General features: G+C 55.9%; 1 protein-coding gene across 1 annotated transcript in view; it reads right to left on the reverse strand.

The window, feature by feature from the left end:
* The window catches only part of MEGF8 (multiple EGF like domains 8), a 41,414-nt gene extending 29,470 nt beyond the window's left edge, over positions 1-11,944 (reverse strand). Inside the window, exons 1-8 of the mRNA XM_065926178.1 lie at positions 11,091-11,944; positions 5,208-5,371; positions 4,764-4,970; positions 3,666-3,846; positions 3,492-3,580; positions 2,441-2,856; positions 1,854-1,999; positions 1,599-1,721 (exon numbers count right to left, since the gene is read on the reverse strand). Coding sequence (XP_065782250.1) covers positions 1,599-1,721; positions 1,854-1,999; positions 2,441-2,856; positions 3,492-3,580; positions 3,666-3,846; positions 4,764-4,970; positions 5,208-5,371; positions 11,091-11,277 — 1,513 coding nt within the window. The 5' untranslated portion in view covers positions 11,278-11,944. The remainder of the gene's footprint in view (positions 1-1,598; positions 1,722-1,853; positions 2,000-2,440; positions 2,857-3,491; positions 3,581-3,665; positions 3,847-4,763; positions 4,971-5,207; positions 5,372-11,090) is intronic.
* Positions 11,945-11,982: the final 38 nt, after the last annotated feature.

Genomic DNA, 11,982 nt, shown 5'->3' on the forward strand with positions numbered 1-11,982 from the left:
AAATTTATTTTAAATTAAAGGATAATTGCTTTACAATATTATGTTGGTTTCTGCCATAAATCAATATGAATCAGTCATAGGTATATATCTGTCCCCTCTTCGGGCATTTTTTTTTTTTTTTCTTTTAGTCATGGACTTTATTGTTTGAATATTAACAACTATTATTCTATAGTCACATTTTAATTTCTTACAAAACTGTACATTCCACATTGCTAGGTCTCTTCATTCTCCATTTTATGCCACATTTTCATGAAAAGGTATTTCCCTGAATCATAATCTGCCTGATTGTGTGTTTGTTGTTATGGTTGTTGTGGTGTAGTCACTAAGTTGTGACACCATGGATCACAGACCCCCAGGCCCTTTTGTCCATGGGGTTCTCTAGGCAAGAATACTGGAGTGGGTTGTCATTTCCTTCTCCATCTCCAGGCATTTTAAAAGGGGTGAATATAATCTCAGAGCTGCTGGTGACCATCTACAAAAGCAAACCTGCCAGAGACTGAAGGAAACCAGCCTGAGAACTGGAGAGAGACATGGCCGAGGCCATCACATGAGCACCTGGATCCAGGCCAGCCTGCAGCCACTTTTCACTCAAGGGACTCAAGACATTCTTCTTTTTGCTTAAGCAGTAGGCTTTCGGTCACTTACAACCAAGAGTCCTGACTGATAAGTACCTATATGCTCTGTAAGTGCAGGGGACCTGGCCCAGGGTCCCCTGGGACTTCTTTCTACAAAGAAAGAAGAGGCCTCCAGAAGCCTCACACTCTGGTCTACCCAGTGAGGGAGCCTAAAGGTGGGCTGGGATCGGAGGCCTCCAATGCTAGGCCAAGACTTTATTTCTGACGGTCAAACAGAGTTCCTTACGGATCCCTCCTCCTGCCCGGGTGTTAGATGTTACTGTCCCTTCTCTTACGCTTGTCCTTTGTCCTCACCCTTCTATTCAGTAGGGTGGGAAGAACAGATGGGCCTCTGGGAAGTCCAGAGCCCGCTGAAAGGATATGCCCGGCTTGTGCACACAAGTATCTTTCTGAGAAAAGGGCCTATGATTTTCTTCCCACTTGCAAAGCTGTCCCTGATCTCCTGAGCTTGAAAGGCTTCTCCACGCGCCCTCCAGGTGAGCCCTCTGGCCCTGCGCTCTTAGGACGGTGTGTTGGGCCCCTCCTGGACAATGCTCACTTGTTCTTCACTTTATCAATTTATTCTCACCACAGCCCAGAGGTTTAAGTGTTATTACAGTTTTCAGAGGGGGAAGCTGAGGTAGAGAGAGATTAAATGATGGCTTTTACACAAAAGGTTGTTGAGGAACGGCCATTCCGCTTCAGCATCTGCCCACTGTCTGACCTTGAGAAAGGCGCTTCCTTGGAGGCAGTTCCCTGGGACGGCTGAAAACTGGCAAAACCTCAACTGCAACCCAGACCTGATGCTACTGAACGTGTCTCCCATCTGCACAGCAACAATGCCCTGGTCCTGCCTCCAGTGCAGCCATGCGTCCTGAGGCCAGCTCCAAACAGGACCGGGTGGTTTCTGCCCAAAGCCCCACATCACTATGGGGGCACATGTGACCCTCAGGAGCCCCTGACAGAAACAGAGGGGCCACTCACCCTCAGGAGTTCCTGGAGGGGCCAGCTCGGCCCCTGACACCCACTGATGGCAGCCCAGGTGGTAGAAGAAGATGCCATCTTCATAGCACTTTTCCTCCTGGTAGTGGGTATGCACATTGCCCCCTGGGGAAGGAGGAGAGGGGCACAGCTGGCCAGCCTGGGGGAGGTGAGGGCATCCATGCAGGGGGTCTCAGCTCAGACGTGGGCCCCTGGCAGGCAGGCAGGCGGGCAGGTGGGCACGGGTAGCCTCCTCACCATAGACCACCATGTAGTTGCCCAGGACACTGGCCGTGTGAAAGGCTCGCTCCCGTGGGCCCTGAAGTCCATCCCGGCCCTTCAGGGTGGTCCACACGCGCCGATCCACGTGGAAGAGCTCAGTGGAGTTCACCCGCACAGAGAATCTGCCGGGGAGGGGTGGGAGAGGGGCTCAGGGCAGGAAGGGACTCTCTCCCTCCTCTGGGCTCTTAGGAGTCGTGATCCCCCAGGGTTGAGACTGGCTTTACTAGATATCTATCCTCTTGGAACTAGCAACAACTCACGGGCAGGACCCAAGTCCGACACATCTCTGGGTTCCCTGCATAATCTAGCCAGGGCTGGACACCAAGCAGAGGTGAGGGGGATGGATCGGCGAGTGGGTGTGCGTGGGGAAGCATGTGACCAAGAGATTGGATGACAGAGTAGAGAATGGGTGAGTGGGTGAGCAAATGAATGAGTGAAGGAAGAAGGGGTGGCTGAGTGACCGCAGGAGTCTATCAGTGGGCGAAGACTGCTAAAGTCTAAAGGCCCAGGGAGTTGGGCCAGGCCCGGCTCTGCAAGGCGGGGGTGGAGGGCAGGTCACTCACCGGGCAGTGGAGGGCCGGTGTCCACCGTGAACCAGCAGGGCACGGGAGGGGGCGTGGAACACCATGGAATGACCGGTGGCGGCAGGGGGCCGCCCACCTGCTGGCATCACCTGCTCCCAATGGCCCCCACTGGTGCCGTCGAGGCGGAAACGGAAGAGGCCGGAGGAGAAGAGGTCATGCTGGGTGCGGCCACCAGACACATAGAGCCAGGTGTTGTCCACGAGGGCTGCCGCGTGACCTGCCAGGCCGGGCGGCCCTGAGGGACTGGAGGCAGGTGGTGCCAGAAGCTCCCAGCGGCCACCGCCCATCGGGTTAAAGGCCCAGATGTCGCTGGTGAGGGTGCCATCAGCCAGCTCACCGCCCATCAGCACCAGGGAGCCGGCCCAGGCCACAGCCACGTGGGAGTGACGGGCAGCCTGTGAGGAAGAGACCAGGATGCAGAGATGGAGAGGGAAACAGGCGGTGCCACCCAGAAGGACAGGGACAGCCAGCCAGACGGAGATGCCGAGACAGGGCGGGACGGAGAGACAGACAGACACACACCAGGGGAGAAAAGAAGAGAGACCCCGAGAGACAGACACATGCGAGTACAAAGAAGGGGTGGCAGAGAAACGCAGGAAGAGGAGGAACTATCAGCGAGAAACGACAGAGACCAGGAGAGTCAGATGCAACACAGAGAGCAGGAGGCGCAGAGACCCAAACAGCAGAGATGCAGAGTCAGAGACAAAAACAGAAGGGGAAGATGCAGAAAGGAAGACAAAGGAAGAAGAAAGCAAAGCACGGGTGGGAGGGGTCGGTGACCCTGCATAAAGCTGCAGGGGCTGGGGGTGTGCGGGGTAACAGGGTCACTCTGGGGCCGCATCGACTCAGTGGACATAAGTTTGAGCAAATCTGGGGAGATAATGAAGGACGGGGAAGCCTGGCGTGCTGCAGTCCATGGGGTCGCAAAGAGTCAGACACGACCGAGCGACTGAACAGCAACTGGGATGCCCTGGCTGGCTCTGACAGAGTGGACAGGCTCCCCCAGGCGGGGCAGAGGTGGGGGCCATACCGGGGCAGGGCTCAGGTCCCAGCGCTCCCAGGTGTTGGCAGAGAAGTTGTACAGGACGAGGTCACCCAGGGCACGGTTGAGGTCCTGGCCTGTGGAGAGGAGGACAGTGTCAGGCCCTGGCCCAGGCTGCCAGGCCTCCAGACCCCAGACTCAGATCATATGCCATCTGCTCACCTCCAAAAACAGCCAGCAGCCCCGGTGGGGACAGGAAGGCCCCGGCTGCCCCGATACGGGCAGAGAAGGCGGGGTCCCCGGCACTCACGTTGTGCCACCAGCCAGCCCCCTGGTTCTCCCACAGGTGCAGGTCACAGGCGCGTCCCAGGAAACCAGGCTCACAGCGGCACGGTCCCAGGGGCTGGGGGAAAGGGGACACAGAGGCAGGGACACACAGACAGAGACAGGCACCAGAGACAACAGCCAGAGTGAGACAGGTGGAGCAGAAAGTGAGGAGAGAGATGAACACGAAAGGAGAAGATGGAAAAACAGAGAGGCAAGGAGAGAGACGGGAAGGAGACGGAGAAAGAGATGGACACAGAGACACACCCAGAGGGAGGCGGAGCAATGGAGAAAAGAAGCCAGACCAGCAGAGAAAGGAAAAGGAAAAAGACTCGGAAAGAAAAACGAGGACAGACAGAGAGATAGGTTGGAGAAAAAAAAACAGTGGTGAGGTCAGGGTCGGCCTGGGCTGCAAGAACTCAGGTCCGGGGAGGTCAAGGCAGGGAGGGCTCGAAGCTGATCCAGTCCCAGAGCTGGACATGCATGGCTCAGGCCCTGGGTCAGTGGTCAAAGAAGTCATGGGATTTCCCTGGCAGCCTAGTGGTTAAGATTTCACCTTCCAATGCAGGGATGCCTCCCAGCCAAAAAACCAAAACATGAAACAAGCAATATTGTAACAAATTCAATAAAGACTGGGGAAAAAAAAAAAGTCAGAAGTCACAGCTGGGGGCCCAAGCCAGACAGAGAGGAGGGGTGAGAGTGGGAGGGTGGAGTCGGGCCAGGCAAGAGGAAGGAAGGCGAGTTCACATGTGACAGGTGGGTTACAGGCGAGGCTGGGAGTGGGTTCAGGCCAAGGAGGGGCCCCCGGTGGAGTGGGATGGAGTCATAGGTGGGGGAGTGGGGAGTTCTGTAGGAGGGAGCAGGGTCCCGGGGTGGGGTCAGCATCGTGGGAGAGGGCAGGCTGGCAGGGGCTGTCTCAGGCAGGAGCAGAGTCAGAGACAGGAGGTGGGGGTGGAAGGTGTGGCCACAGGCCGGGGTCCAGGGGGACAGGCTCACCGAGGCGCAGGTGCCGTGGCTGCCGCAGTAGGCTGAGCACTCCTGCAGGCCGCAGTCGGGGCCCCCCCAGCCCGGCTCACAGACACACACCCCTGGAGGCTGGCACTGCCCGTGGCTGCGGCAGCCGCCCGGGCACAAAGAGAAGCGGAAGGAGGCGTTGAAGCCCAGCAGGTTGTAGTTGGCATCACTGAAGAGGTGCAGCAGCATCTGCAGGCATGGGGTACAGGGCTCTGGGGCGGCACGGACGGGGGTCTGCGCCTGCACCCCCCACCCTGGGGCGCCCCATCTCCTGTCTTTGTCTCTCTCCACCTTTCTTTGCCCCTGTATCCTTCCGATGGGTGCCGAGTGCCCTGGCCTCGTGTTTCCCTCTGTGTGTCTACCCCCATGCCCTACACACTTCGCTTGGCTCCTCCAGCCACGGCCCCGCAGCCCAGCCCCACCAACCTTGCCCGAGGAAGCCTCGATGGGCGGAGGCCGTGTGCTCCCACTCAGACTGGCCAGCAGGGGCCCGCGGGGGGAGTCACCGTCATAGACGAACAGGTAGTCGTAAGTGCATTCTGTGTCCAGGAAAAGGAAGTCCAGTAGGATCCGGTGCTGGGAGCTCGGGGCTGAGCGGCGAGAACAGGGAGGCCGGGCTCAGACATGGACCCTCCCCTCCCTGCCTCCATGCAGCCCACCCACAAACACCAAGCCCTGCTCCTCACAATGCCGGGCCCAAAGATGAGTCAGGCCTGGGCTTTGCCTTCAAGGGACTCCCAGGCTCCCAGCCCAGGGAGGATGGGACTGCAATAGCAAGAGGGACAGAAGCTCAAAGAAAGGACAGTATCAGCCCTGGAAAGGGCTCCTGACATCAGGCCGAACACCCACTATCATTCAGATGGGAAAACTGGAGTGCAGAGAGGAACCCCATCCCAGTGGTCACAAAGAACTGTTCCCATTTATTCTTGAGTCTTGGCCATGCCTAAGCCTGAAGGTCAGGGTTCATGCCTGAGCAGAAGGCAAACTCCCAGATGGAAAAGGGCCTCTGTGGGCGTCCTGAGTTCCAGGCTCAAGGAGCTCTAAAGGAAGAGGCCTGTTTCTTCCCCCTGGGCAAAGACCAAACCCTGGAGCACCACAGCTCCTCTCCGCCCTGACCCAGGGTCTCTTCTCTCTGTGTACTGTACTAGCTAAGGGCACAGCTTCTGGAGCCAGGCTGCCTGGGCTCAAATCTTGGTTCTGCCACTTACTAGCCACTAGTAAGTTGTGCGACATCGGGCAAGTCACCAGACCTCTCGAGATCTGTTTCCTAATCCGTAAAACGGGAATATAATCACTGTGGTCGATGCAAACTTCTTGCTCACTCCTCCCATTAAGGGATGAGGGCTGGACTTCGCCAGTGGTACAGTGGATACATATCCACCTGCCAATGCAGGGGACACAAGTTCAATCCCTGGTCTGGGAAGATTCCACATGCTGCGGAGCAACTGAGCCTGCGCTACGGAGCCCAAGCTCCACAACAAAGTCACCGGAATGAGAAGCCCACACGTCATAACTAGAGGAGCACCACTTGCCACAACTAGAGAAAGCCCATGCACAGCAACGAACACCCAGTGCAACCAATAAATAAGTAAATTTTTAAAAATTAAAAAAAAGAGAGAGAGATAAGGGCTGATTCCTGACCCCTTGTATCTGGGAAGAGACTAGCTTGGCCAATACACAACAGCAGATGTGAGCCTCTGGGACTTTCAAGGCGAGACCAGAGGAAGCCTGCCACTTTTACCTGGGCCTCGTAGACTACGCCTTCTCAGAACCCAGCTGTCATGCTATGAAAAGCCAGCATCACGTGGAGGGGCCATGTGTGGGTATCCCAGCTGTCAGTCCCAGCTGAGCTGCCAGCTGCCATCAACTGCCCACCTGTGAGGGAGCACCCTGGGTGCCTGGCCCAGACTGTTCAGATGACTGACCACACGGGAGGCCATAACGGATAAGGCACTTTAAGTGCTGACTTATGATGGGGACTCACACTTCATAATGCCACTACTCCTGGCACTGTCACCATTCTTGCTCTCTGTTTGGTTCCAGAAGGTTCTCTCACCCCATGTCTCTCACTAGGGGCTCAGGGAGGTCTTGTGGGCTGGGGCAACTAGGAAACCTAGGTTCCAGCTCTGCTCGGAGCTGCTGGAGGACCGGCCCCTTTCCCATGCTCCTCACTACACCTGTCTGTGCGCTGGAGGTGCTCATCCACTCTTCACTAGTTCCTGGGGCTCTCAGGGCCTCAGTTTCCTTGATGTAATTTGGGGATGACTCTCACCCCCCAAGGGTGGTGTGACGATCCCAGACGGTGACTCCAACATGTCAGCGCAGGCCTCCTTGCTGGCCTCCTGTCTTCCCCTGACATGGCTCCCTGAAGGATCCCCCTGGCTCGACCTCTGGTCCTTGCCCTCCCCTGCTCAAAAGCCCTCAATGATTCCCCACCATCTCCAGGAAAAAGTTCAGCTCCCTAACTGGGGGTTTGGAGTCTCAACCTGCCCCACATCTCCCCATGGCTTACAGCTCAATCAGGAGCTGGGCCTTTGCACAAGCTCCTCTGTCTTGAGCATGTTCTCCCTTCCTGCCAGCACACTGCCCCACCTTCTCCAGGAAGCCTTCCCTGATGCCCCCTGGCCGGGTGAGGGGTCCCTCCAGGTTCTCTTTCCAATACAACCTCCATTTCTCTGGGCCAGGACCATCTGTGTCCACGTCTGTCTCCCCTGCAACCGAGGCGGCCCACAGGACAGGGCCTGGGCCTACTCATCTTGTGGGTCCCTCCCCGATTCTGCCCAGCACAGGGCCTGGTGCTGAGTAAAGGCTCAGGAAACACTGGGTGAAGGAAGGAAGAAATGCACCAGACAGGATACTGAAGCTGGCACCTCCCCTTCTGGCTCTGGCCAGAGCCCCCAAGAACACCACACAGAGACCTCGAGCTGTGGTCTGGAGAGTGCAGAAGAGCCATTCAGCCAGGCCGGGCAACCAGACCTCCCAGAATCTTACCAGCCTCAACCACACTTTAAAACTCTGTCCCTAGAATCACAACAAACACATCTTTGTCAAGTGTCTGCCAGAGGCGGCCGGCTCACCATCTGCCTTCCTGAAGTTTCTCCCAGTCCAAGTCCTTCTGTTTCCGCCCAACAGGGTCCTAATCCCCAGACCATGCTGGACAGAGATCTGAGCCCAAATGCCCCTGCTTTTCAAAGGCTTAATGCCTCTTATTCATAAGGATGTTATGAATCCTTATGAGCACTGGGCCCAATGAAGTGTGAACATGGTTTAAAAAAAAAAAAGTAAGTGCGTCATTTGCTTATTTTTTAATAGATGGGGGAACATGTTGGTTCTTAGAGGTGACAGACACTGGGAAGGATAGGACCTCAAGGAGGAATCCAGAAGTCTCCCAGACACCTCCTTACCCCAACATCCAGCCAACTGGTCCCCAGGTCTCATGTGTGAAACGTCACACGTCTTTCAGTATTCTCCGTGCCTCTCCACCCACTTAGTTCCTACCCCAATTCAGAACTCATCCTTTCCCACAAGACAAGCACACCAAGTCTCCAGTCTGCCCCTTACCCAGCCTGACAGCGACACCCCACTCCTGCTCAAAATCCCCCTCTGGCTCCCCACCAATCCCCAGAGAAAAGTCAAGCCGTTCAGTGTGACATTCAGGGCCTTTCCTTCCCTGTTTCTGGCCTGCTTTGCTCTTCCCAGCCAACAGTTCGGCCAGATCAGATGAGCTGAGACAGGGTTCTGAGACCCACCAGTCCTCCCTTTTATTTTGCTGGCGGCACATGGGATCTTAGTTTCCCAACTAGGGATCAAACCCATGTCCCCTGCAATGGAGACTTAACAGCTGGACCACAAGGGAAGCCCCACCAGCCCCTCTTTTGTCTTCACAGGGCTATTCCCTTTTCTCACCCGGTACACTCCTAACCCTGAATATTCGTTGGAAGGATTGATGCTGAAGTTGAAGCTCCAATACTTTGGCCACCGAGTCCAAAGAGCTGACTCACTGAAAAAGACCCTGATGATGCTGGGAAAGCTTCAGGGCAGGAGGAGACGGGGGTGACAGAGGATGAGGTGGTTGGATGGCATCACCGACTACATGGACATGAGTTTGAGCAAGCTCCAGGAGATAGTGAAAGACAGGGAAGCCTGGTGTGCTGCAGTCCATGGGTCGCAGAGAGTCAGACCAGACTTAGCGATTGAACAACACTCCAGTGCATGTTTCAGAGCCCTGCTCAGTGGCTGCCCCTCTGTGACTCCCAGCAGGGTCTTCTCACTCCTCCAGGCCTGTCTACACAGCCAGGCACCTCTTTCTGTCTCTGCCCTGGGCACACTGGAGGCTAAATGTCTGTGTCTAGCCTTACCATCCCCAAGCAGGCTGGAGCTCTTCAAGGCCAGAGAACAATTTACATCCCCAATGCATACACACACTTCCCATTCTCTTCTCAACCCCTAGATGAGGACGGCCCCCACATTATGGACAGACACACTCAACCCCAAGAAACATGCTTCACCCATACCCCACACAACAGCCAGAGATCTTCTAAACCATAAACTGGATCATGACTTTCCCTGTTCAAAACCTTCCATGGATGCCCTGTGTCCCCAGATAAAGATCAAGCTCCAAAGCCTGCAAAAGGAGGTCTGGCATGACCCAGGCCCTGTCACACCTCTAGTCTTTGCCCAGGATCTCCTCTGGGGGACTCCCACCTCTCCGTGGAGGCCAGCTCCTCATTTGCTGCCAAGGGAGGCCTTCCTGGACTTCTCTAGCCACTGCCTTAGATTGCTCCTCCACCTCCTCATTGTCCTCAGGGCACAGCTCAAAATCACCACATCCTACACCTTCTGGTTCCTCCCAACCCTCCAGCTTCTGGTTCCTCCCAACCCTCCAGCTTCTGGCTCACTGTCTTCTTGGATTCTGTGTCCTAACACACAGATATCTTAAAGAATCTGCCTGCAAAGCAGGAGACCTAGGTTCAATCCCTGGGTCGGGAAGATTCCCCTGGAGAAGGGAATACCCACTGCAGTAGTCTTGTCTGGAGAATTCCACAGACAGAGGAGCCTGGCGGGCTACAGTTCATGGGGTCCCAAAGAGTGGGACTCACACACGCAAAAGCATCACACACTCTTATTTCCGAGGCTTTGCAGGGGCTATTCTCCTTACCTGGAATGCCCTTTTGCTCTCTCCTACATACACCTCTGGTCTCAGGCATAGCCCAGGCTAAGTCAGATGCCATCTCTGAGGTTCTCACTCCCTAGGAGTGGGTTTGTTTCCCCTACTAGACTGGGAGCCCAGAACAGTAAAGATGGGGCCTTTGCACAGGCTATTTCCTCTTCCTGAATGCTTTTCTCCTCCTCCTGGCTGATTCCCATAGGTCTTTAGTCCTCAGCTCAGACGTCTCCTCCAGGAAGTCTTCTCTGCTCCTACTCACCCCACAGAATCAGTTACCTCCTCTGGGCACCCCCAGGTCCGTGGGGTTCCTCCATCACAGCCCCGACCACACCAGGATGGACTATTAACGTGTTTGTCTCCCCCACTAGATTCCAAGCCCCAAGTCATCACAGAGTGTTGAGGCTTGTGGGTCTCTCTGCTGAATCCCAGTGGCAAAGACAATACCTGGTACATGAATGACTGAAAAACTGCTTTCATTGAAGTACTTTAAAAAGAACAACACTAATAATCCTAAGACCATTTATTGGGTATTTACTATGTACCAGGCACAGTATACCTATTCTCATTTAATTGCAATAGCCCTATGAGGTGAGTACTATTACTATCACCACAAGCAGGGAGGGAAAGCCAAATCTTAGAGAAAGGAAGCCACCTGCCCAAATTCACAAAGCTAGGAAGACGCGGAACCCAAATTTGAAGCCAGGTGGCTGGGCTCAAAGCCTGAGTTTCCAACAACTTCTTTTTAAACGAAGCTTTAAAAAGTTTTTTTTTAATTTATTTTTACTTTTTTGATCACATCAAGCGGCATGCAGGATCCTAGTCACCACCAGAGATGGAACTCACGTCCCCTGCAGTTGAAGCACTGAGTCTTAATTGCTGGACCGCCAGAGTAGTCCCGAAGTATCTAAGGATTACTCTGAACAGTCCGCACTAATGCTGTGTCTTGTAATTGTCCATCTGGTCTGGGTGCAATTCCCAGACCAGACTTCAAGGCCTTCCAAGGCAGGGTCCAGGTTGGATGCATTTCAGAGCAAAGGGCCTGGACCAGAATGGGTTCTGGGAACGTGGTCAGTGGATGAATGAGGGCACAAATGAATGAATTAGCGCACCAGCGGGTGTGTGACCCACGCGGCCCCACTCACCCTCGATGAGCCATTCGCAATTGCCATTGACGCTGTAGTTGCCCGCACCATCTGTCACGAAGCCTGGAGCCTCCCGCAGCACTTGCCGCTGGCCCTTGCAGTCCCCTGCCTGGGCTCCAGGGGACAGTGGCCCCAGCACGGCCAATGATATAGCCAGCGCCGCAGCCAGAGCCCGGCCCAGGGCCATCGCCGCCTCCTCCCGTACTGACGGGTCGTAAAGCCCCGGAGAGGGCCTTCCACCCCGTTTGAAGCCCTGCAGACCTCTATGGATGGGACATGGCCTTGTAGACCAGCGGGGCCCAGGAGCCGCTGGGACAGCCGCTGTCGCCGGGCTCTGGAGATGGAGGGGTGGGCCTTACAGACCCATGGAAAACCCTGTAATGGGGGTCGTTATGGACGGGGCGGACCCTTAGGGGCCATGGGAGTCCCTTGTAGACAGGGGCCCCCATAGGCTAGCTGACCCCATAAACGATGTCCAGCAGTTACAGTCGAGGGCCGCTGCAGGCCGAAACGGACCTTATAGACCACTAGGGTCCCCAGTGGGCGAAGGGGTGTACAGTTCGGCGGGGGCCTACATCAAGGATGCGGGCACGTCCTGGACCGGAGGGTCCTCCGGGAGAGAACCCTCCAGTCAGGGGCTGGGCGCGAGCGGGTGCCCGGGGCAGAATCAGTCTTCAGGGGCTCAGGCCTGGACCCCACAAACGAACTCGCTTGCTCACCCACCCGCGACTCCCGTCCGAGCCGGATGAGCCAGATCAGAGAGACGAGGGGACGCTAGGGCCAGAGCGGCCAAGGGAAGACCCGCTGGGAGGGCGAGAGGGCGGGGGCCTAGAGGCCGCTGTGGAAGGGAAAATAAAGAGGAGGCGAGAAGTTGCAGAGACGCAGGTCAGAG

This window comes from Muntiacus reevesi, chromosome 2, assembly GCF_963930625.1.
Source record: "Muntiacus reevesi chromosome 2, mMunRee1.1, whole genome shotgun sequence".
Classification (NCBI taxonomy): domain Eukaryota; kingdom Metazoa; phylum Chordata; class Mammalia; order Artiodactyla; family Cervidae; genus Muntiacus; species Muntiacus reevesi.